This window comes from Malaclemys terrapin, chromosome 21, assembly GCF_027887155.1.
Source record: "Malaclemys terrapin pileata isolate rMalTer1 chromosome 21, rMalTer1.hap1, whole genome shotgun sequence".
NCBI lineage: Eukaryota > Metazoa > Chordata > Testudines > Emydidae > Malaclemys > Malaclemys terrapin.
Window position 1 is genome coordinate 16,317,048 of NC_071525.1, and position 26,576 is coordinate 16,343,623.

A 26,576-nucleotide genomic window follows, 5' to 3' on the forward strand; every position below is an offset into this window, starting at 1 on the left:
TGTGTTTCACACTGTTTATTACAGGAATCTCAGTTCCCTGGGGAAGGGGCAGTGGCAGCTGTGGCTTGCTTCTAGCAGGTGATGGAGGCTCGGTTGCTGGAGTTCTCCCTTATAATGCCCCGGATCCAACCGGTGAATCTGCAGACTTTGGTGTAGACACCTGGCTTGCCTTTCGGCGCGCAAACCTGTGATCCCCACGAGACGATGCCCTGGAGTTTCCCGTTGCAGACCAGCGGGCCGCCGGAGTCACCCTGCACGGGGGGCGTGGGGGAAAGGGGGATGGGGAAGTGAGGAGAGACAGAGAAAGCATTTCCATGGTAATGATAAGACCACTGAGCTCACCTCATCAGTAGATCTCAAAAAACTTTACAAAGGAGATCGGGATCCATTAGCAATCCGGTTGAGAGGCACTTCCAATTCCTATGGAAAACTCCCAAGAGGCGACCTAGGGGTTTTGCTCTCATTTGAGAGGTCCCCCTTCCCCACACTGTCCTCAGCCCTGCCCCCCCTCTTACCTGGCATGAATCCACGCCTCCTTCCTTCACACCAGCACACAGCATGTTTTCGGTAACGGCGTCGGGGTAAGATTTATCGCAGTCCGCGTTGGGCTGGATGTAGACTTTCCCACATTGCAGAATGTTGGGGTACTGCACTAGAACAAAAAGTCCCCAGAAGTTCACTGATGAGTTAAAGGGTGAGAGAAAACGCTTTCGCCCATCTAGACGCAAACAGCATCTGTGTCTCAGTCAGCACTCAGCACTTTGGTTCCAAGGGGAGCTCCAGCTGAGAAAGCATTGGGGCTGTGTGATAAATTCTAACTTATAGGAGCGGAATCTTTCCCTGGGAATTTCAGAGAGGCCTAGGTGAGTTAGGTGCACAAAATCCCAGCCTTCGTGGTTAGGGCTGGCGGCAAACGGGGGAGAAGGAGAGTGGGGATTGCAACATTGTTTCCAAATGTTTTTTTCACAGTTGTGTCATTGAAAATAAAAAATGTATCAAACGTTTGAAATTTGGAAATCATGTCAAAATTTGGAAATCTTGCCAACTTTTTGAAATCTGGGGAGCGCATCAACATTTGGAAATTTGGACTCTCGCTGGAATTCAAAATTTGGAAGCTTGTTGAGATTTTGAAAAGTGAAATCTTGGTGAAATTTGGCAAGCATATCGAAAGATCTGCCTTGCAAATCTCATTGAAATATTGAATTCTGGTAGTCACATTGAAAAACTGAAATTTGGAAATCTTGTCAAAATTTTGAAATTTGAAAATCTCATCAGAATTTCTAAACGTTCAAAATTTGACCAGTCAGTTGAAAAATAGATGGGAAATGGTCACAAAAATTGTAGATACATGGCAGTGAATATTAGGTAGGGAGGACCTCAGACTGGAAAAATGTTGGCTTTGAAATAAAGGGACAAACACAGAAACATCTGATTTGTTACTGTCACAGAATTCAAAGTGCCTCAGAAAGTATCTGTATATCCATCCATCCTTATACACATTCATCTCTCTTTACACATACCTATCATCCATCCTTCTCTCTTCATACACATCCATCCATCCATCCACCCTCATCCACACCCATCCATCTCTCTTCAGACACTTCCATCCATCCATCATGATGCACATCTATCTATCTATCTATCTATCTATCTATCTCCGTACACCCTCTCTCTCTCTCTCTCTATCTATCTATCTCCATACACCCCCTCTATCTATCCCATACGCCCCCTTTGTTTATCTATCTATCTATCTATCTATCTATCTATCTATCTATCTATCTATCTATCTATCTATGTACACCCCCTCTATCTATCTATCTATCTATCTATCTATCTATCTATCTATCTCCGTACACCCTCTCTCTCTCTCTCTCGCCGTACACCCTATCTATCTATCTATCTATCTATCTATCTATCTATCTATCTATCTATCTATCTATCTATCTATCCCCACCCACCCGTCTATCTATCTGTCTGTCTATCTATCCCCACACACACCAACTGTCTATCTATCTATCCCCATCCACCCCCTCTATCTATCTATCTATCTATCTATCTATCTATCTATCTATCTATCTATCTATCTATCTATCTATCTATCTCCATACCCTGCCCCCTCCCCCCATCTATTTATCTATCTATCTTGGCCAGGAACACCTATCTAATGGTGTGTCTACCCAGTGCATGGCTGCCGTAGTATGTCGGAGGAGCTCCAGAGAGGTCTGAAAGGCCATTGCAAGGGTGTTGAAAGAACTCTCACTGCAGAACATCTATGGTCCTCATCCTCATTCCTGCAGGACCCCATATTCCCTCCACCTCCCTTCTGCCCCCCAGCGTCCCATTGCAGATTGCTCCTGTACGTTTAGGGGTCTGGGTCGTGCCCCATCCGGACACCAGGCATTCCGTGTTGGGTTCAGGGCATCTGTCAGGCAGGCTGATGGTTTTGACGTAGTTGTTGAGGTTGGCGGTGTTCTGCAGCTTCAGCAGCATGATGTCGTAGTCGTGCGAGGTGAGGTTGTAGTTGGGGTGAGGGAAGGACTGGGTTGATTTGATGCACTGCTCCGTCCCCTCGCTGGTCCTCAGGCTGTACTCCCCCAGGCGAATGGAGATGGGGCTGTAGCAGGGACACGGCACAGGGAGCAAGATAAAAATAGCTGCACCCTTGCCTGGGACCTCCCCTCTTCCCACCTTTCCTCCTTCTACAGCTGGGGACTTTCTCCTGGGTAGCAGTGACTCTGAAAAAGATTTGGGGGTCATGGTGGGTAATTGGTGGCACATGAGCTGTGGCCCAAACAGCTAATGCGATCCTGGAAGGCATAAACAGTGGGACCTTCAGTAGGAGCAGAGAGGTTATTTTTCCTTTATATTTGGCCCTGGTGTGACCATAGCTGGAATCCTGTGTCCTTAATTCAAGAAGGATTTTGATCAATTGGAGAAGGTTCAGAGAAGAGCCAGGAGAATGATTAAAGGATTAGAAAATCTGCCTTATAGTGACAGACTCCAGGAACTCAATCTAGTTAGTTTAACAAAGAGAAGGTTGAGGTGTGACTTGATCCCAGTGTATAAATACCTAGATATGGAACAAATATTTAATTACAGGCTCTTCAATCTAGCAGAGGAAGGTCTAACACAATCCACCAGCTGGAAGCTGAAGCTAAACAAATTCAGATGGGAAATAAAGCACACATTTTGAATGGTGAGAGTAATTAACCAGTGGAACAATTTACCAAGGGGTCTGGTGGTGGATTCGTCATCATTGGGAATTTTTAAATCAAGACTGGATATTTTTCTAAAAGCTTTGCTCTAGGAATTATTTTGGGGCAGTTCTCTGGTCCGTGTGGTACCGGAGGTCAGACTAGATGATCACAATTGTCTCTTCTGGCCTTGGGATATATGACTCTGTGAATCTAAACTGCTTGGAATATGGTGATTCGTTCTGCAAGAATTTAAATAAAAAACAACCCAAACAAACATTTTTGCCGCCTGTTTTCGTAGAAATTTCCACTTGAAAATTTTTAGATGAAAACTTGAATTTTTTTGTTTAAATTTGAAAACTATTTTCAGTTAAAAATGTTCTTTGAATATCAACTCTGCTAAAAAAAAGTTGAATTTTTAATACCGTTTTTTATCTTTCCCACACTGTTTTTCAGAAACATTTTTGGTAAAATGCTTCACTTTTTGAAAATGTTTTTGGTAAAAAAATCCATTTTTGTGTCACTATTTCCAGAGAAAAAAATTGTTTCAAAAGAAACTTTTGGGGTAAAAATTGCAATGTTTTTAAATACCTTTGGTGGGGTGGGAATCAGTTTTCCAAAAAATGTTTTTGGTAAAAATTTTGAAACCCATTTTTGGTGGAAAACAGTTGCAAAAATAATTTACAGGGTGTTTTGGTTTGTTTCGGTTTCAAATACCCTCTTGGTTAAAAAAAATCATTTTTTGAAAACTGTTTTTCATTAAAAAGCCTGCCTTTGAAAACCATTTTCTGTCCAAACCCAACATTTTTTGAAAACCATTTTTGGTACAAGTGTATGGTTTTTGTTCAAAAACTGAGAAATTTAGCTGCAAACGAGACTGCTTAAAAATTCCGTCTGATGAAAAGTCGTTTTCCCACCTAAAATTACTTTTCAACTGAAAAATGTTGGCTATATCTACATCTTTCAAGCCACAAGAGCTAGTAATCCCATAACTCGTCACAATGGGAGACTAGTGCATAGCACATACTGAATAGCGCATTTCTGTGAGGCTGTGTGTGAAACGCACAACAAAGGACTAACACAAGCACCTCCATTTTAGTAAAGAAGATGGCTGGCCTAGAGGTTATGGTAAGACTATCCTGCTCTTGAAGGACCTAAGTTCTATTCCCTCCTTTGCCAAGTCACTTAAATTCTCTGTGCCTTAGTTTCCCTATCTCTACACTGCCCTAGTTCTGAGGACTGTTATAAAGATAAATACAATGACTCTGACACCACAGTGCTGGGGGCCATGTAAGCACTTTAGAGTGATCAACAAAGAGCTGTGTTTAAAGCTTCATTTCTTCCCAGCTCAGGGATTTTTTTGCTGTTCACCCAACTCTATTAATGATAATTACGCTTAATGGAATATGGGAATATAATTATTATTATTATCATTATATAATCATAATATAGAGGTCATGTTCCAAACATTGCACACGCATGAACATGGCTCTGTGAGAAAGTGAAGCAAATGACATTAACCCCAGATGAGGAAACTGAGGCAGGGATTGATTACAGTCTGAAGTCAGTTGCACAGCAAGGACAATGAGCTGTGAATTTCATCTCAGCCCCATAAACCATGAGATTCTTCCAGGCTCCCAACAATATCTTCTCATCCTAGAAGAGCCAATCTTGTATGCTGCTTTTGTGCATTTTTTCTGGAGTCCTTGGCTGGGTTTGTACTACCATTAGGGCAGGTTAAAAAATGTATGTTTTTTTGAGGGAATATTGGATTTCTGGCTCAATGACATTTTTCACACAAATTTCCCACTGAAAATGCCAATTTTTGTCAAAAAACAAAATGCCCCAAACCGTCAAAAATTTGGCCACATATAGATGGATAGGTAGACAGATAGTTTTATTCTGAAATGTCTTGCATCTGAAGAAGTGAGGTTCTTACCCACGAAAGCTTATGCTCCCAATACTTCTATTAGTCTTAAAGGTGCCACAGGACCCTCTGTTGCTTTATTCTGAAATGGCACCGCTGCACCTCATGAGAGTTATAGCATAAATAAATAAATGGAGATATCCCATCTCCTAGAACTGGAAGGGACCTTGAAAAGTCATTGAGTCCAGCCCCCTGCCTTCACTAGCAAGACCACATCCCTAAGTGGCCTCCTCAAGGATTGAACTCACAACCCTGGGTTTAGCAGGTCAATGTTCAAACCACTGAGCTATCCCTCCCTCCACAAGCATGGGAACCTTGTGCCCTACCCTCCACCCCCATTCTCCTCTACTTTCCAGGGTCTCCGGCTGGGCTACAGCTCCCACGATGCTCTGCAGCAGTGCAACATTTAACCCTAAAAGCATGTTGCATCATGGGAGATGCAGACCAATCAGGGAATCCAGCCTATAGAAGAGAATGGGCGCGCAATGCAACCCAACTACACCTCTTGTGATACACTGTGGCCGTGTGATATTAACACTTGTCAGCTCACCCTATGCTAGAGGAGACACTGTAGTGCATCATGGGAGATATAATCCGACCAGGAAATCCAGCCTATAGAGGAGAATACAAGTGGAGAGGTGTGAGACACTCAGCCTACATCTCCCATAAGGCACTGCGGTGACTTTCCATATCGAAATATTTCAGATCTTAGATTTTTTGTTAAAAAGCCCTCAAAATTTCCTGTGGAAAATGTGCACAAAGATGATTTTTCCCCCTCTGTTTTCACTGGAGGGGAAAAAAAAATCATTTCCTCACCAGCCCCAGTTGTACACACCTCTCCAGAGGGAGGGGAAGGGCGGATGAGCCCGGCTCCCTTTGCAAGGTCTCCTAATCCTCTGTCTTTCCATGTAGGACGCTTTTAAGCAGAGACGCCAGCAACTGGTTGTGGCTGGGTGGTGATTGCAACCAGAGGCAGGTCACAAAGCCGCCGAGTGAGATTTATCATCCCAAGCAATCTGGTGACTAAGGCCTACTCTGCCTGAGAAAAGCTGCCCAACTTAAATAATTACTGACCTGATTTGAGGGAGGGTTAAACCAGTTTCAGTGTGTCCACATTGTGGGGAGCAGGGTATCCCGCCAGTTCATCTACACCAGTGGTGCCCACGTCCCCCTGACCAGTAACTGATGTCCATGCCCCCCGGGCCGGGAGCAGAGTCATGGCCAGGCTGGGGGCTGTGGCCGGGAGCAGAACCGCTGTGATAAATGAAGGGGGGGGGGACACCCAGCCAGCCAGTAGCTATAAAATCCCTCTTAGTAGCTGTTCGCTAATTGCTCTACCAGTAAAGGGTTAAAAAGTCTCACTGCTATGCAGAGGTAAAAGGAAGTGAGTGGGCACCTGGCCAAAAGAGCCAATGAGAAGGCTAGAACTTTTTAAAATTGAAAAAAGACCCCCCTTTTGTCTGTCTGTTGATGTTCTCCCGGGAAGAGGCAGACAGAGCTATGCTGTAAGACACTTGGGGCCAGGTATGAAAAATCCTCGATATTATACCTAGAAACTACTCATTTGAAACCCCAGATATGTAAGTAGATCAGGAAATGTCTAGGGAGACGTGATTAGGTTTAACGCTTTTGATTTCTTTATGGCTTGTGGACTCCTCTGTGCTAAACCCAGGTGCTTTAGTTTTGCTTGTAACCTTTAAGCGGGACCTCGAGACACTCTATTGCTATTCTTGGTGCTTAATCCTTGTAGTTACTCTTTTAAAATCTAGCAAATGCCTGAGTTTCCAAATGTATTTTCTTCCTCTTTTTTTAAATAAAATTTACCTTTTTTAAGAACAGGATTGGATTTCTGTGTTTTAAGAGGTTGTGCACATGTTTTTTAGTTAGCTGGTGGAAATAGCTGATTTCCGTTTTTTTTGTCTATCTCAGCTCTACCCCAGCGGTGTGTGTGTGTGTGTGAAAGGGCTTGAGGGCACCCCACAGAAAGGAATTCCCAAGTGTGCCTTCCTGGGCTCTCCAAGGGGTTGTGCACTTGGGTGGTGGCAGCATTTACCAATCCAGGGTCAAAGAAAAGCTGTAACCTTGGGAGTTTAATACAAGCCTGGAGTGGCCAGTATTAATTTTTAGAATCCTTGCAGGCCCCACTTCTGCACTCGAAGTGCCAGAGTGAGGAATTAGCCTTGACCGCCGCGGTAGGGTTGCCAACTTTCTATTTGCAGAAAACCGAACACCCTTGCCCCGCCCCCTGTTCCACCCCTTCTTCAAGGCCCCACTGCCCGCTCACTCCCCCCGGTCGCTTGCTTTCCCCATCCTCGCTCACTTGTGTGTTTTCACTGGGCTGGGGCAGGGGGTTGGGGTGCAGGAGGGGGTGAGGGTTCTGGCTGCGGGTGTGGGCTCTGGGATGCGGCCAGGGATGCGCGGTTTGGGATTCAGGAAGGGACTCCTATCAGAGGCCGAGGGGTTCAGAGTGCAGGAGGGGGCTCAGGGGTGGGGCAGGGAGTTTGAGTGCAGGAGGGGGTGTGGGGTGAGGGCTCTAGGGTGGGGCCAGCGATGAGGGGCTTGGGGTGCAGAAGGGGCTCTGGGCTGGGGGTGGGGCCGAGGGGTTCGGAGTGTGGGAGGGGGCTCAGGAGTGGGGCAGGGGGTTCTGAGCTGGGGTGGGGGGTTGGGGCGCAGGAACGAATTTGAGGTGCAGGCAGGTGGTGCTCAACTCAGGCGGCTCCTGGAAGTGGCTGATACGTCCCTCTGGCTCCAAGGCAGAGGTGAGGCCAGGGAGGTGCCATGCGCTGCTCCCCAAGCGCTCACTCCGCAGCTATCATTGGCTGGGAACCATGGCCAATGGGAGCTGCAGAGGCGGTGTCTGTGGGTGGGGGCAGTGCACAGAGCCCCCTGGCCACCCCTGTGCTTAGGAGCTGGAGGGATATGCCGGCTACTTCCGAGAGCCGCCTGAGGTCAGCACCGCCCAGAGCCCATGCCCCGACCCCTTCCCGTGCCCCATCCTGCCTGGGGCCAACAGGACTTTAACAGTGTGGTCAGCGACGCTGCCTGGAGCCGCCAGTCGGGTGACCAGACATCCCGATAAAATCGGGACCGCCCCGATATTTCTTCCCAATCTTCAGCCAGGACGCAAATTGTCCTGATATCCGCCGGCAGCGTTTTTTGTTTTTTTTGCTCCGCTGGCAGGGACTGACTCGCCGCTTTTTTTTCCCCCTCCGCCGGCGGGCACCCCACCGCATGTGTCCCGATATTTGCTTTCCCTCATCTGGTCACCCTAGCCGCCCGGGTCCCTTTTTGACTGGGCCTGGCAACCCTAAGCCATGGCCAGGCGCAGGGGCCAAGCGTGGTGGCCAGGGGGCTGGTGGCTGAAAGCAGGGGCTGGGAGTGGGGGCCGGTGGCCAAGCAGAAGCTCAGAGTGGGGGCCAAGCTGCATCCAGGAGCAGGGGTCAAGGGCTGCAGCTGGTAGCAGGGCGACAGCCAGGGCCATGGGCTCAGAATCGAGCCGGGCCACAGCTCAGAGGGGGCTGGGGCCATGGGGGCTGGCACGGGCCTCGCTGTGCCCCCCTGGATGTTCCTCCACACCCCATCCCACAGTTTGGGGACCACTGCTCTAGACGGACCTAACAACAGTTGAGTTAAAGTAAGAGCAGCTTTTCCAGAAGAGGCAAGCCTCTAAACTTTAACCTCCCTGGCAAATCCGCGTGGGCCTCTGCTGTATCTTGCTGCAGTGCATCTTATCTATAATCAAATAAATTAAAGCCAGCTCAGATCTGCTCCAGGACATCTGGCAAAGGGGAATTCCTAAAATGCAATCCGCCTAGGCTTGGAAGGATACGATTTTTATTAATCAGTGGTGATTGCACCGCACACACACAAACCGTGGGGCAAATATTTCCATGGATGCTGATCAAAATATAGTGAAAGGCAAAGTAAGAAAAGTGCATCTCAAGCCCTTTGGATTTGCTTTGTCCGGCTTGACATGCGATGCTGGCAATTTGTGTTTTAACGGCTACACAGCGTTAACTTTTTGACTCCCCACATCGACTGCCATTAAATAATCGTTTGGTCCCTTCCCGTTGTCTGCCCCCCGCAATGACGAAAATTTCAATAACTAAGAACAGGGGGGAAAAGACGCTGGAAACGTATCGTTTTGCACAACTGTGAAAATGTAAAATAAAAAGAAAACCTACAAAGAAGTATCAATATTGCCCTTCAAAATTATCAAAAAAGAAAAGCCAAATTCTGCCAAGCCCAAAGATGCAGGAGGGTAGGCTGGCTGGACCCTGGATCTGATATGAGTTGAAGGCTGGGAGATACCTGGCGGGGTGGTCCCCTGTGTCTGAAATGGGGTGAGGAGATGGGGGACGCTGGGCTAACAAACGAACAACAAAACACCGCCCACAATATATGTATTTGGATGTTATCATTTTCCTTACCTTATTCTCACGCGGCACAAGCTGGAAGACAGGGGTGTGGATTGGCAAGCGCTCCAACGTGTCTCAGGTTGCGCCACTGACATATTAAATCTTTGAACTGGCAGAACAAAAATCGGCCCGGTTGGTTGAAAACCGGCCAGGAGCCAACCCTAGAAGTAGGGGGAGGGAATACCCTAAGCTAGACAGACCATGCGGCTAAGCTAGATTCATAGAGGCCTAGATTCCAAGGCTGGAATGGTCCATTGTGATCATCTAGTCTGACCCCCTGCAGAGCTCAGGCCAGAGACCTGCCCCAAAACTAATTCCCAAAGTGGATCTTTTAGAAAAACAGCCAGTGTTGATTTAAAATCTTTCAGTGATTGAGAACCCACCATGACCCTTGGTAAATCGTTCCCATGGTTAATTACGCCATCTTTTCTGCCTGAATTTGTCTAGCTTCAGCTTCCAGCAGCTGCGTGGTGTTAGACCTAACTTTGCGAGATTGACGAGCCCATTAGCCAATATTTGTTCCTCATGTAAGTGCTTATAGACGGGGATCACGTCACCCATGACCATTCTCTTTGTTAAGCTTTGTTAAGGCAGATGAAATTCAATGTTGATAAATGCAAAGTAATGCACATTGGAAAACATAATCCCAACCATACATGTACAATGGTGGGATCTAAATTAGCTGTTACCCCTCAAGAGAGAGATCTTGGAGTCATTGTGATAGTTCTCTGAAAACATCTGCTCAACGTGCAGCAGCAGTCAAAAAAGCAAACAGAATTAAGAAAGGGATAGATAATAAGACAGAAAATCTCATACTGCCTCTATACAAATCCATGGTACGCCCACACATTGAACACTGCATGCAGATGTGGTTGCCCCATCTCAAAAAAGATAGATTGGAATTGGAAAAGGTTCAGAAAAGGGCAACAAAAATGATTAGGAGAATGGAACAGCTTCCGTATGAGGAGAGATTAATAAGACTGGGACTTTTTAGCTTGGAAAAGAGACGATTAAGGGGGGTATGATAGAGGTCTCTAAGATCATGACTGTTGTGGAGAAAGTAGATAAGGAAGTGTTATTTACTCCTTCTCATAACACAAGAACTAGGGGTCATCTAATGAAATTAATAGGCAGCAGTTTAAAACAATCAAAAGGAAATACTTCACACAACGCACAGTCAACCTGTGGAACTTCTTGCCAGAGGATGTTGTGAAGGCCAGGACTACAACAGGGTTCAAAAAAGAACTTGATCAGTTCCTGGAGGATAGGTCCATCAATAGGTCACTTTAGCCGGGATGGGCAGGGATGGTGACCCTAGACTTTGTTTGCCAGAAGCTGGGAATGGGCGACAGGGGGTGGATCACTTGATGATTCCCTGTTCTGTTCATTCCCTCTGGGGCACCTGACATTGGCCACTGTCGGCAGACAGGATACTGGGCCGGATGGACCTTTGGTCTGACCCAGTGTGGCCGTTCTTATGTTGTAATAGACGGAGCTCCTGGAGTCTCTCACTCTAAGGCAGATTTTCTAACCTTTAATCATTCTCATGGCTCTTCTCTGAACCTTCTCCATTTTATGAGCTCATGGATCTGTTCTGGGGTGGGGGACACCCACTTAGATGAGCCTCTGTATCTGATCTGGGGTGAGGGACACTGGGTTAGACAGACCCATGGGTCTGACCTGACGTGGGAGGGGGGACTGGGCAAGATGGATCCATGGGTCTGATTCAGGGGGGCAGGGAAGGGTGGTGGATACCAGTCTGCATCCAGGGCAGCAAGGAGTGGGTGGGGATCCCGGCCTGGACTGGCCCATTGTTCCATCTCTAACAATTCCTGTATTGCTCTTATATACTCCGCACATACACCTCGTTGCCCTGATACCATTGGCCGGCATTCACCGTCCTCGGGCGCTCGTTGTCAGTAACGCTCATGCCAGCTGGCACAGACATGCAGGTGTGCAAATCCAGCTGAGTACACAAGGCCTTTAATTGTTTCCCAGATGCCACCGGGAGCAGACTATGGAGATGGCATTCATTCAGAAGAAAAGACCTAATTCCATGTTTAATGATGGGCCGAGGTACGAAATCAGACATTCAGATTTGGGGTTTCCCCGATTTTCCGCCACTTAAGGCCACAGGGTGAACGGGATCTAGGAGTTGTGTGGACATTCCCTCCCTCCACTCACATCCACATTTTTTTCCTTTTCCTTTGTTTCCTTTTTCCCTTTTCTCCATCAGGGATGGTCTAAATTTTTCAGTGGAAACTGTTTTTTGATGGAAAATTTTTTTTTGACAGTGCAAAATTTTACTGTGAAAAGTGTCTGCTTTCTGGGAGAATTTTGACATTGCATCACAAAGAGAACACCCCAAAACCAGCAAGTTGTATCTAAAAATGGCAAAACTTCACTGTCTCAGTGCCTCACGGGAACTGCAGTTTAGTCGCGTCATGCAGGGCCAGTGCAAGGAAGTTTCGTGCCCTAGGCAAAACTTCCACCTTGCGCCCCTCAGCCCTGCGGCAGCCCCCCCTCCCCCGCGGAAGTTCCTCTCCTCCCGGAGCTGTGCAGCAGCTCCCCACCCCAGCTCACCTCTGCTTGCCTCCTCCCCGAGCATGCCGCCCCCGCTCGAATTCTTCTCCCCTCCCAGGCTTGCGGCGCCAAACAGCTGATTGGCGTTGCAAGCCTGGGAGGCAGGAGAAGTGGAGTTGCAACCGTGCGCTCGGGGAGGGGGCATAGGAACGCTGTAAAAAAAATTTGGGGGCACCGCTTTTTGGCACCTCCAAATCTTGGCGCCCTAGACAACCGCCTACTTTGCCTAATGGTAGCACTGGCCCTGGCGTCATGCCACTGTTTGCCTTTATGGGCTAGGCTCCCCCTCTGGACTACATCTCCCATGCTGCACTACAGCAACTCACAAGTCACAGTGCATCATGAGAGATGTAGTATTTTTCAAGCACTGAAAACAGAAGGCACTTAACTCCCAATCCCCTTGCCCCCACCCATTCCATCCAGCACAAGGACTGGTGATTAAATAGGTCACATTGACACTGAAGTGACCCAATTAGATGGATAAAGGACAAGGGGCGTTTGCCGATCTGATTGTGCTGGGCGCTGCACAGAACCCAACCGAGATGAGGACATCACCACACGAGTTATACCCACAGTTATACTCTGCAGCCACAAGGGCTAGAAATTTACCTTTGTTTTAATGAAAACTATGAACCTGCAGAATCTGTAGATGTCGTGTCGGCTGCCGGCCAAACATAGTCCAGAGGCCACGTCTGACCTTCCTGCACCACAGGGGCTCATGCTTCAAGATCTAAGTTTCCCATTACAAACAGCTTCCCCGCTGACAGTGATAATCTCATGATTTTTTCTGCCAATCTCAGAATTTTTGAATCACGCCTGTCGGGTTTTTTTATGCCAAACTCAGTTTTGGATGCCTATCTCAGGACTTTTTTTCTGCCAGTCTCGTGATTTTTTTTTAATCACCGTTTCATAAATTTAACCCCTGTTCATTATAATCTCATGATGTTTTCCTGACAGTTCAGTAATTTTTAAAGCAATCTCCTGATGTTATGCCAATTTCATGATTTTTAAATCAGTCTTGTGGTTTTCTGATGCCAATCTCATTTCTTGGCATACAAAGCCAGTCTCAGGGCTTTTTATGCCAATCTGGTGCTTTTTCTCAGGGCTTTGAGGTGACGACACTGCTGGCTTTGCAGTGAAGTAGACATCTGAAAGCAAGGGACAATCTTTTCCCTGCCTGCATTTGTGCCATACCAGCCCTCTGGATTTCCAGCCCTTCCTGCCTGAGGCTACAGAGATACACCTACACAGGGCGGTTCTGTCTGCGTCTCACGCCCCCGCGCAGCATCACCTTTGTGCAATTCAGGGGAGTGAAGGCGGTTTTGAAATCGTCAGCTGTGTGGGTAATGGCAGATCCAGGCGTTGAGCCACGGAGCAGAGATTTGCTGGGGAAGGAAGAGAGGTGCTGGGGGCCTGGCCCCACTGACTCCACTGGAACTATGGCTGATTGACCCCTGCTGGGGATCTTGCCTCATTGTGTTAATGGCCTAGAGGCAGGGGGAAATGTCAGGTGGACGTCGTCCTTGGAGGCTACTGTGCTAACTTAATGGTATTTAAAAGAGCCCTGAGTCCAGGGAATTAGACAGCGGGGCAGACAGCAAATTAGACAGAGATTTGCAATTGATAGGACTGCAACCGAGAATACATGCAAAAGCCATTGGTACACTGGGCTGCATACTTATTGCAGATTGTTCATGTTATTAGTGATTACAGGTGCCCCATTACGCCAGGCGCTGCACAAAGACACACCGAGACGCTGCACGGCTCTGTTCCGCTCCAGGCAGCACGTCCGGGGCGAGGCGCTAAGCCTCAGCTCCCTCAAGATATTTCAGTGCTTAACTCCCGCCCAGCGAGGCACCGAGGCCGAGAGACGTGGGGCGTTCTAGCCAAGAGGCCGGGAAATGATCTAGAAGGCAGAGGAACTGATTTTGGAGGGAAAGGCAAAGGCTGGGCTGGGCTACAGTATTTAGGGTGCATCTATGCCACGATAAAAGATCCATGGCATTGCTGGCCCGGGGCTCGGGCCGTGGGGCTACAAAATTGCAGCGTAGAGGCGTGGGCTCAGGCACCCCAAGAAAGGGAGGGTCTCAGAACCCGGATCCGAACAGCCACACTGCAGTTCTTAGCCCCGCAGACCAAATCAGCTGAGACTCGGCGCTGAGGGTTTTGTATCGTCTGTTTCGATGGGTATAAATTCCTGGGCATCCTTCGGAAATCCTGCTTCGTTAGCTGGGAGGACTATTCTCCCTGAGCGGGAAACTGAGGCTAAGTGACTTGCCCAAAGTCATCTAGGAAGTATGTAGCAGAGCAAGGCCTCGAACGCAGCTCTCCCCAAGTCTAGGCCAGGGGCCTAACCACAGGGCCACCCTTCCACTCCACTCTCCAAGCTCCAGTCTGGCAAAGTGCTGTCCATAAGATTCTAGACTCACCCTTTGGCTAGCTGCCCAGTCTTGTGATAGGTGCTGGGATTGCTACATTCCTGGCTCCTTCAGTCATGTCAGGACAAGGTAACCTTAGCTTTTGTTGGGGAAAACAGCTGCTGCTCCCTGCTCTCCTGTGACTAGAACCCAGGAGTCCTGACTCCCAGTCCCTCCCATTCTAACCACTAGACCCAGCTCCCCTCCCATAGCCAGGGATAGAAGCCAGGAGACCCAGCTTCCAGTCATCTAACTACTAGGCCCCACTCTCCTCCCACAGCTGGGGATAGAACCCAGGAATCCTGACTTCCACCACCTGCCCCACCGTAAGCACTGTACAGGGTTACCAGTGGTACTATACATAACCCCCCCCCCCATCCATTTAATTTGTCATTCATTATTAGGCTTGGAAGGAGTCGATTTTTATTGCTAAATGTCAGTAAACATCGATTTCACCGCACACACACAAACCGATGAAAAAACATTTCCACTGACAATAATCGAAATGGACAGTGGGGCAAAGTGAAAAAAGATGCTGCTTGAGAACTAACTAGAGTTTGATTTCAGGATCTTTACTCTGTAGGTTTCGACATGGGATGCTGACAGTTTGTGTTTTAACTTTTTGAATTTCCAGGTCTAGTGTCATTAAATAATTATTGTCTTAAGCCCCTGCTGTCTGATTCCCCCCAGAATTGTGAAAATGTAAATCGATTTAAATAGAAAAAATGCTTAATTTTGTGAAATGTTGTAAATTGAAATCTAGACGAATTTTAAAACAAAATAAAATTGATTAAAAATAAGTATCAATGTTATCCATCAAAATTATAAAAAAAAATAAAAATGGAATTCTCCCAAGGCTACTAATAGTGCAAAGGCCGGCCTGAAGTTGCACTGGTTGAATTAACAAAGACAACTTGGGGCAAGGATAGCTCAGTGGTTTGAACATTGCCCTACTAAACCCAGGGTTGTGAGTTCAACCCTTGAGAGGGCCATTTAGGGATCAGGGCAAAAATCTGTTTGGGGATTAGTTCTGCTTCAAGCAGGGGGTTGGACTAAATGATCTCCTAAGATCCCTTCCAACCCTGATCTTATATGAATTAAATCACCCCTAACAATAGTTTAACTGGTGCAAACTTCTAATGCAGCACAGCTGAAACTGGCTAAATAAGGTGTACATTTTAACAGTGAAGGTAATTAACCACTGGGACAACTTACCATGGGTTACGGTGGAGTCTCCATCACTGCTAACTTTTAAATCAAGAGCGGATGTGTTTCTAGGAATTATTTTGGGGCAGTTCTCTGGCCTGCGTGACACAGGAGGGCAGATCAGATGATCCCTTCTGGGCTTGGAGTCTATGAATTAATTCCTCAAAAGGTTCACTTTAGTTTGGTGATTTACCAACGCAAAAGAGCTCCCGGTTGTGGGATACACATAGGACAGGCCTAATTCACTGGACGCACAATGCTAACTTTGCCTAGAATAGAAGTATCACAAAGACAAAATTTTCTGGACAAATATTTTTTGGACCGTGAATAATTGATTTGCTGAAAAATGGAGTTTGGGTTGCCCTTAAATTATTTGTGACTCGAACACAAATTCAATGAATAGATTTGGCCCAAGACTTTTTTTTTGGGGGGGGGGGAGGGGGACTTAGGTGCCATTGCCAACATGGAGAGAAAGTCATAAAGGGGACATTGCATATGTAATATGTTTGTTTGATGTGACCCCTTTCTAGAGCTGAGCAAATCATTTGCAACACATCATTTTTCTGACACACATGGGCAGCGCGTTTCGTAGGCTAGGCAAGGCTGTGCCCCCCCAAACAGCCCTGCGTGGCCCCGCCCTGAGACTCCCCCCCCCCCACTTGCTGCTCTCCCCTTAGCCCAGCCCAGGCCGACTGCTCCTTTTCTGGGAAGAGTCCGGGCACTGGGGCTCGGGCAGCCAGCCTGTAACTGGGACTCGGGGTGGTTGAGGCTGCCCAGCGCTGGGGTCCCCCTGGGTGACTACCTGCCCTGTGCTAGGGGAGGGCTGGGGGCCATGCTGCTTACCTGGCACTCCAGGGCTGGGGGCTGCGTGCTGCCCACCTGCCTGGCACTCTGGGGCTGGAGGCATTTGGGTGGCCTGGGGCTAGGGGAGGGGGAAGGAGGGGCTCTGGACTTTGGCGGGTGGGCCTCGGGCAGAAGGGCTGGACTGGGCCGAGGGCTAGCCTCCCCAAGCCTGTGCTTCACACACAGGGGCGGCTCTAGGCACCAGCAAAGCAAGCACGTGCTTGGGGCAGCCCATTTGCAGGGGCGGCAGGGATCCAGCCTGGGAGCTGAGAACCAACAGGGGGCCCTGGGCGCTGTAGTTCCTTGGTTAGCTCCCTGCCTATAGAGCCAGCCCTGGGGCAGGGAAAGAACTACATTTCCCAGCATTCCCCTGGCCACTACCAACAGGGAAGAGGGGGAGGGAGTGCGGGAGCTGAGACCTCATGCTGCAGCCTGCTGTGAATGGAGAGCTGCACTGGGAGTAGGGGGGACCATATTTTAACATTCAAAAAATAGGACACTCCACAGGGAGGGAGGGTAGCCCCACCCTGCCCCCATCCCCTCCCTCTGACTGCCCCCCACAGAAACCCCAACCCATCCAACCCCCCCGTCCCCTGATCACCCCCTCCCGGGACCCCTGCCCCAACTGCCCCCCAGGACCCCACCCCCTATCTAAGCACTGCTGCTCCTTGTCCCCTGATTGCCCCCTCCTGGGACTCCTGCCCCAACTGCCCCCCAGCACCCCACCCCCTATCTAAGCCTCCCTTCTCCTTATCCCCAACTGCCCCCTCCTGAGACCGCCCCAACTTCCCACCCAGGACCCCACCCCCTACCTGTCCCCTGACAAATCCCCGGGACTCCCTTGCCTATCCAACCACTGCCTGGCCCCTGACTGCCCCCCCAAACTCCTGACCCATCTAACCCCCTCTTCTCCCTGCCCCTGACTGCCCCCCCGAACCTCCGCCCCATTCAACCCCCCAGTCCCCTTAACATGCCAGTCAGACCAGCGTGTCTGGCTCCGCGCAGCGCCAGACACACTGCTGCATACATGCTGCCGTTCTCCCCCGCAGAGCCACAGCCCCCTTCCGCCCCCCAGCACCTGCCTTCCAGATTTGAACACCTCAAAATTCAGGAGTGCTCAAGCTCAGTTTGGGTGGCTGTTACTTCATTTCTCCCAAATCAAATATACTGATCCACTCTAACTTTCTGTAGAAAAAGTAGGATAAAACTGAGCAAGAAATGCTTCCCAGTGGTTATTAGGACTGGAATTGCTATTTTCAACAGCCATTGCCTTTTCGTTTGTTTGTTTGTTTAAAAGGAAGACAGTGATTTTGCATTGGCAAATTTCCCATAGAAAGAAAAAGTGGAACAAAAGAATAATAAAGGCACCTCAACTTTTCCTCATTTATGTAGGACAGTCTTATAATAGGCATCCAGATATCCTCCAATCACACAAGCTGAAAATTGTTCCACTTTACTGCAGTTCTGTAACCATATGGGAACCAATCCTGCCTGTGTTCTGTGCACATCTAAAATTCCTGCTGAATGACCCACCCTGGGAGCGAGTTACCAGTGACCCAGGGCTGTGGCAGAAGGAGGGTGCAGGTGGGGAAGGGGGGAGAGAGCCCAGAGCTGGGGTGGCAGGGGGTGTGGATGGGTGGGTGGGGAGAGCCCAGGGCTGGGGCAGCAGGGGGGTGCGGCAAGAAGCCCAGGGCTGGGACGGGGGGAGCCCAAAATTTTTTTTGCTTGGGGCGGCAAAAAAATCTAGAGCTGGCCCTGTTCACCCACAGCCCATGCTGACATATTGCATCTGTCTTTCCCCTTGAACCAAGTACAAAACACTGCAAGTATACACAAGCTTCTCCACAAGGAGAAATTCTCCCAGTCGTCAACCCGAAGCATTTGAAAATCACGAGTCAGGCCCCAAAATCATTAGAAGAGCTGGGAAAAGAATGGATTTTTCGTTCACCGGCAATTCTGAAAAATCCCCCCCCCCCCCCCCCAATTATTTCGGGTTGAACCGAAAATGAATTTTTTCGAAATTTTCAGAGAATCCAAAAGCTGAAAAAATTATCGCAGACCAAACATAATGTTTCATTTGTCCTGAAAATAAATATTTCATTTCAATCCTTTTGTGACATATTTAATTTTAAAAAATAAAATCCTGCAGGAAATTTCTAAACAAAAAAGTCCTTTCGAATTGAAAAATGAAAACGTGTCATTTCAAAAATGTCAGAATGCAATATTTTGATTTTTTTTCTGAATTTTTGTATTTTAGGATTTCCCCCCCGAAGCAATTAGGTAAAATCAACATGAATTAATGAAATCTGCATTTTTAGCTGAAAAATATCTGCATTATTCACCAAAATTAAAAAAAAAGGTTTTAGTCAAAAGAGTTGCCCAAGTCTAGTCAAAAGATTGGCTTAAAAATCGTCAGTTATTTTGAAATAAAAGGTTTAAGGGTTTGTTTGTTTGTGTTCTGTTTTTGGAGCAATTTGGATTCCTTTTGCTCTGCACTCATGAAGACTAGAAACTTTTGAAAAATGAAAACTGGGATTCTCTTGACTCCACCAATGGAAGCCTTAGAAAAAAAGATCAAATATTGTGAGACTCGGTATAAAACCTCTTCTTTTTCCTGAACAATTCATGACACACGCTCCCAATGTATGCATTATTGGTTGGTTACAATAGGACATGTGATTTAACTTTCATCCCTGATTGGTTATATACAATAAATCATTCCATCAGAAGCGGATGCCGCATGGCCGATTGTTTCTAGTCATAATGATGCAAACTGTGAATTCTGGCTGATAACTTCAAAGCCATTTAATGCATTGCGTTGCCCAATTCCCAGTCAAATAAATGTGAACTGGGCATCAAAATCCAGTGACTGGCTTTCAAATCCCAGCCTAACTCCAGATCTTCATTATAGTGTTTTGCTGGTTTCGTAAAGGGCTTAAATGTTGGGGAAATCAGGGTTGCTAATATGCTAGAAATGACATTTATCGTGACTGGAGCTAGCCAATATTTTTCAGCCAGAACTTTTTTTCAGGTGAAAAATACAGATTCGGCAACACTGACTATTTTATGAATTTGTGTTGGTTTCCAAATTGTTAATTTAAAACCCAAAATATGAAAAAAACAAAATGTTTTGTGTCAACAGTTGGAAATTTTGATTATTTTGGTTCAAAATTTCCCTTCATTTAATTTTGAAAAAACATTAAAAAACGCTCAATGACAAAATTAAATCTTCCCTTTCAGGTCAAACAAAACGTTCCATCCCGCCCGAAACAAAAAAAGTGTTGTTATACTTTTCGATTTGTTGTACATTGTGAAAAATGTCAACCCCAAACCATTTCCCCCCGATTTTTCAGCATTGCCAGTGGACCGAAAAATCGATTCTTTGCACAGCATCAAAATGGATATCGAGGGAGACATTTCCCTTCTGCTTCCAGAACTGCCAATCCCACACATTCCAAAGTCATGAGTCCAGCCCCCCAAAATCATGAGATTGGCTTAAAAATCAGGAAATTACTTGTAATTTTTTAAAACTACAGACCAAATACAGCAAGGAGTGCAGATTTTTATTATCTGTTTAAATTTACCACCTGGTTTCAGACTCTTTAGATTTCTCAAATTTTCCAGCTTTTCTCCCCAACCATGAAGGTGGAAACTTACTTTTCGTGTTATAATGGAAGCCGAGATACTCTTATAGTCACTGGACTCCAGGGGCTAGGACTTGGAGAAAAGTGCCACTAACTACTGGGGGACTAGTGGTAAAATAGCAACACTGGGCCAGATCCCCCACCTGGTGTCAATTGGTTGTAACCCCATTGGAGCAAATTTATGCCATCTGAGGATCTAGGTCACATTTCCAAGTACCCTATACAGATCAGGGTCCCATTGTGCTGGGCATTGCACAGACACACAGCCAGGGACTGTCCCTGCCCCAGGTGGGATCAGGGCCCCATCGTGCCGGGCACTGCCCAGACACAGCCAGAGAGGCCCTGCCTGGAAGCTCTTACACTCTACAAAACCAAGGCCCCAACAGAGAGCAGGAGAAGGAGGCGAAACATGTTTTGAATCTCCCACCTCCCACATAGAGCACAGCTAGCTAGGGTCCTTATACAGCTCCCAGCGCCATAGCGTCTAGGCCTCTTTCCCCTCACCAGCCCCCTGTGAAGCAGGGCAGGGCTGGTATCCCCATTGTCCAGATGGGGGAAACTGAGGCACAAGCCGGCTCAGTGAGCCGCCCAAGGGAAGTCAGCGTCGAGCAGGGAATGGAAGCTGGGTGTCCTGAGCGCTCGGCTCCTGCTCTAACCGACGGGCCTCCCCTCCCTGCATCCCCCTCCCTGTGTCCTTCCTCCCTGCGTCCCCCCTCCCGGCCCTGGGCTCCTTACCGCGCGGTGTCGCAGTGGGCAGCCGTCAGCACCCAGCCGGGGTTGATCAACACCCCCCCGCAGCGCACGGTGTTGGGAGAGCCCATCAGGGCCACCTGGTAGGCCTGCTGGTGCCGGCCACAGGACTGTCCCCCGATGATCCGCTCGTCCTCAGCAGCCACTAAAGTGTGTGTGTGTGGGGGGGGAAATGTCAGTGTCCGAGCTAGGGTTGCCAACTGTCTAATTGCACCAACCCAACCACCCTTGCCCCGCCCCTGTCCCACCCCTTCCCCAAGGCCCCGCCCCTGCCCTTCCTCCGAGGCCCCGCCCCCACTCATTCCAGCCCCCCTCCCTCTGTTGCTCACTCTGCCCCACCCCCACTCACTTTCACCGGGCTGGGGCAGGAGATTGGGGTGCGGTAGGGGGTGCGGGCTCTGGGTTGAGGAGTGGGGCTGAAGGGTTCGGAGTGTGGGAGGGGGCTCTGGGCTGCTCCTGAGGCAGGGGATTGGGGTGTGGGAGGGAGTTTGAGTGCAGGAGGGGGATCAGGGCTGGGGCAGGGGGTTGGGCTGCAGGAAGCGGTGAGGGATGCAGATTCTGGCCAAACAGTGCTTACTATGGGAGGCTCCCGGTAGGCTCCCTGTGGCATGTCCGGCAGCATCTCCTAGGCTCACGGGCAACCAGGCGGTTCTGCGCACTGCTCCTGCCTGCAGGCACCGCCCCCGCAGCTCCCATTGGCTGCGATTCCCTCTTCCAGGCCAATGGGAGCTGCGGAGTCGGCGCTCGGGGCGAGTGCAGCACATGGAGACCCCCTGTCTGCGCCTTCTCCTAGGAGCCACCCCTGAGCTGGGCAGGGGCCCCTGGGTCTGGGCCGGGACCTGGAATGCTACAGGGGACAGGGCAGAGGGATGGGGGGAGCTGGGATCATGGGGGGTCTATGGGGGAGTGCAGGGGTGTAGGGACTGGGGGACACTCACCCCTTGTTTGAAGATGTACAACAGACATGTACGGACCATATTAAATGGTTGGTGGAGGCTCCTGCTCATGGCACCATAGGCTCGAGGGCAAGGGGTGTGGGGAGTACGTGGGGTGGGGTGGGGGAGTACGTGGCGTGGGGAGCACAGGTGTGGGGCAGGGGAGTACATTGGGGATGCACAAACATTCTTCCTGAGGCATTAACTGTCCTTGCCCAGCCATCCCCTCATGTCTGAACCCCCCATGTCCCCTCACAAGAGCCAGCCCCTGAGATCTCCCTGCGAGCTCTGCTCTGCTACCGCCCAGGGTCACCCAGCGGGAGCTCGTCAATGCTGGGGCCTCCTACTCGCCCCACAGGCAGACAGACACCCTGGCATACACATACACACGCAGGCACACATCCAGTAACACATGCACGGTAACACACACATGCACATACAGTAACGCACACACATAAACAGTGACACACATATGCACACACTCAGCAACACACACATATACTGTAATGGACAAACACATGCATGCACAGACACAGTAACACACATGATATAAAGTAACACGCATACAGAGTAATGCACATACATATACAGTAACACACACACAGTAACACACATGCAGTAACACGCAGTAATGCACACATACATACAGTGACACACACTATAACACACACATATACAGTAATGGACAAACATGCATGCACACGCACAGTAACACATATACAGAGTTACACACACTGTAACACATGCGCACACAGTAACAAACATACAAAATATACAGTAATACATATGCACAAACCCAGTAACACACACATGCATCTGCACATGCCCCCCCACACTCATGTGTACACTTTTAACATGTACACACACACATATACACAGCCCTGTGGCTACACACACAGACACAGAAACACTCATGCACACACATATACAATTACTTTACTCATGTATACACACATGTGCACACATAGAGACACACACACATCCCTGCACATGCTGACACACACTCATACACAGACATTTACACACTTGCCTGTGACATATACAGACATACACGCACACAGACACTCGCACAGTCACACACACTCACATCCACACCCCCAAATGCACAGTTGCCCCCCGCAGGTGCACAGACGCACACTCACCCCCAGACCCCTTTCACCTGAAGCCAGCAACAGCATCGCCACGGCCAGCAGGACCATGTCTCGGGCGGGCGGGCGGCTCGGCGGCCTGGCCTCCTGGCTGCACAGGGCTGGGCGGCGGGGAGCAGATGGTTTATTAGCAGGGAAATTCATCACCTTTAAATCCCTGCCGGCCCCGCCTTTCCTTGGCACCCGGCCAGGAAGAGATGAAGCTTGTTTGGCGGGGAACACGCCCTCCAGGTGGATGCCTTGCCCGAGAGGCAGAGCAGAAACTGCCCTCGCTTTCCCGGCCTTCCTGGGGCTCCCGATCCGTGACTCGGAGGCCACTGGGGTGGGCGCCACGAAGTTTGGACACAGGGCTGGCCTTACAGGTGGGAGATGTGGGCCACCGCCTGGGTGCCATGGTTGACGGGGAGTGCCGCAAACTGGAGGGCCTAGGCTGAGTGCGGGCAAGCCTGGGGGCTGGAGCCCCGGGCCAGGCGGGCCGGGGGACCCGCCAGCCTGGCAAGGAAGCACAGGCAGAGGGGCTCTCCCTGTTAGGTAGTCGGGGGGGTATGGCCGGGAGAGGCCCCAGGCTCAGAAACTTCTCCCGGCTGGGCTCTGGGGCCAGGAGCTGGTTCTCGCCCCGTGCCTCATGCTGCTGGTCTCCAACGCAAAGAAAGGGTGGCAAAAAACAAGTTTGCCCAGGGCACCATGTTCCCTCAGGCCGGCCCAGCTCACACAGCAGTGGCAGTGTGGCCCCGGCAGCCGACAGGCTGAGCATTAGGGCCCTCACCTGGGATTGCCACGGGGCTGCGTTTAATTCTCTCCTCTGCCTCTGACTCCTCGAGAAGGTCACTGAGTTGCTCCATGCCTCAGTTTCCCCAGCTGCCCAGGTGATGGGGGGGGAGGGGAGGGAAATATCTGAAGACGGGTAGGTTCAATTAATGCATCTAGCAAAAAATTAATAAAGGTCTAAGCATGTCTACACATATGCTGTTTTGGTCATGGGTGTCACACATTAGTCTACAGATGTATCTGTCCCATCCCCCCCTGCCCTCATGCCCCAAAGAAGTGCCTCACAAACATTAGTGGACTTTATCCTTACAGTGCGCCCCCCCAATAGGTTGTTTTAGAGGTAGGGAAACTGAGGCACGATGAGACTCATTAACTTGCCCCCACAGTCTGAGGTGGGAGTCAGGATTCGAACCCGGGTCCTAGGTTGGTGTTTTAATGGCAAAAAACTGGCCTTTCCTTATGCAAAAAACAGAGCTGCCCACCTGCAAACCACCCACAAACCTTTGCAGCCCATTCAAAATTACCCATGATCCTTCTTCGCTGCCCACCAGCAAATTACCCAGAATCCTTCACTGCCCACAGGCAAATCACTCTCAATCCTTTACTGCCTGCCTGCGATTCTGGTATGATGGGGGCCTGATCTCAGCTGGGGCAGGGACCACCCCTTGATGTGTATGGGCAGCAGCTGGCACAACGGGGCCCTAATCTCAACTGGGGCAGGGCCTGTCTCTCACTGTGTGACTGGGCCGTGCCTAGTTACTTAAAGCCACCTGGATTTCCGAGGATGGACATTCAATTGCTCTGAAAACTGGGTCCCTTTATGTTGTCCTAGAATCAGATATCAGTTGTGGAAAGCTTGGGTGTAGGGATTTTCTCCTTTACAGTAGTCTAACCTGGTTTCATTAAACCTGGTTCTAATCAACTTAAGCTAGCTAAGTGCTTAGTGTATAATAATTTTTATTATTAGCAATAATAAAGCAAACAAATACAGGCATTCACCCTGGTGTAGAACTGATGAATGAAATTGTTTTTAATTGTTCTTTTTATTAATGTAACTTCATAAGTAAAGTTTTATGAATGAAACAATATTCATTCATAAAACCGGTTACCCCAATAACTGGCTAATTAACAGTTAAGATGCTTGTTAAGAGCCATAGCTGTTCAGTTAGCTGCCTTTGTAAGTTTCACTATCAATCCAATTCCTGCTTAAATCACTGAGACTTGCACTGTTTCAGTATTGTAACTTCTGTTCACCATTTATTACACTTGCCTACAGTGCAACTTCTGTTCACTGTTTGCCATATTGTAATTCAAACCCCATTTTAAAATGCTTACTCCATTTTGTAAGGGCTTGCTGCAACCTTCATTTTGGCAAACCCTGCTGTAATCTTATTAGTTTAGTTTAAATGTGTGAATGAGGTATGTATGGATGATGGAATCAACCTCCAGCCCCAGCCTGTCCTGATGAAATAGAGTTCAAACACCAAGGGCTGAAGATGCAGACAAGAGCCCTAACAAAGTAAGAAGAATCCACCCTAAAAAGAAAAGGTACAATAGAAGGAAGATCAAAGCCCGGTCCAAGGCTGAAAGTCATGTCTGCAATTGACGGGTGATCAATCACCAAACCCAGAGGCAGCGTGACACAGCAAGACCTATAGACTCTGGATTCAAACTAAAACCTACAAAAAGGATGGGTGAGATGTAAAACTTTGGAGGAGGGTAAACATTCTGCTGCCAACATGGAAGGGCATCGGTGCACGCCCAACAGAGACCCAGCTCGTCCTTGTGCCCGGCTTTCCTGGCCAGTTAGCCACCACAAGCTACGAACCCAAGCTGCAAACTCAAGCCACAGACTCAAGCAGAACTGGTAACTATGCAGCAGCTGCAGAACATCTGATGGATGTGTGTGTGTGTAAATGTATGTGAATGTGTGTGTGTGTGTATAGGTATTAGGTATAATGTCTGTGTATAAGAATTAAGATATTAGTTATTGGTCATAAATCAAATTGTTATAATAAATGTGGCATCTTTATCTTGTCCCCTTTAATAAGATCCTGCTAGTTTTTATTGGGATAACACTGGCACTGGTGTTATTTTTAAGTAAAGCAGGGCTATGATCCCCATTGTAGAGAGGGGAAACTGAGGCACAGGGCAGTGCAGGGATGGGGCCATGGTCACAGAGAAAGTCTTTGGTGGTGTGAGGTATCAAACACAGATCTGTGGAGGGCTCGTTTAGTACCTTTCCCACAAACCCATCCATGCTCTTGCATACAACTTGCAAAATAGAAGGATATGCAATTTTTCCTTCCCTTTAGGGTTGAGAGAAGTGGACTGGAAGCCTTCATAACTGAACATTTAACCAAGACCGCTCTCCACCCAAGAGTTTAGATGGCGTTTGAGTTAAATAGCGATCCCAAAAGTTTGGAACCATCCAAATTGAAAAAAAAAAATCACTCCAGTCAGGAGTCATGCTGGCTAGGGTATAAAACCTCGGGGAAACCAGGGGAAAGGCAGACAAGCCCAGAACTGACTGTGAAATGTGTGAAGGCTGAAGGTTCAAATCCCACTGGTAGTTTGTGCAACAGGTTCTGAAAATAGCTCTGTGTGTGTCATCCCAGGAGTTGCTTGGGGCTGTCCTATCCCCTGCTAGCTACTATCCCTCAGTGGGAGTGTCGCCTTTCTGTCTGCCAAGTTCCCAGATGAAGTGACGGTGTCATAACTATAAAGGGAAGGGTAACAATAC

General features: G+C 48.6%; 1 protein-coding gene across 1 annotated transcript; it reads right to left on the reverse strand.

Moving 5' to 3' along the window:
• Positions 1-23,170, reverse strand: LOC128826981 (trypsin-like). Its single transcript, XM_054010598.1, has 5 exons — positions 23,077-23,170; positions 20,968-21,127; positions 2,361-2,614; positions 516-652; positions 1-251 (listed from the first exon to the last, which is right to left on the reverse strand). The coding sequence occupies exons 1-5, from the start codon at positions 23,114-23,116 to the stop codon at positions 72-74; spliced, it is 771 nt and encodes a 256-aa protein (XP_053866573.1). The 5' UTR covers positions 23,117-23,170; the 3' UTR covers positions 1-71.
• Positions 23,171-26,576: the final 3,406 nt, after the last annotated feature.

Bases quoted from the DNA above. Each gene is read 5' to 3' on its own strand.
- LOC128826981 (XM_054010598.1), bottom strand. From the start codon at position 23,116: ATGGTCCTGCTGGCCGTGGCGATGCTGTTGCTGGCTTCAG. The intron at 21,128-23,076 runs GTGAAAGGGGTC...CACACACTTTAG, and splicing joins GATGCTGTTGCTGGCTTCAG to TGGCTGCTGAGGACGAGCGG. The intron at 2,615-20,967 runs GTAAGGAGCCCA...TCCCTGCTACAG, and splicing joins GCCCACTGCGACACCGCGCG to CCCCATCTCCATTCGCCTGG.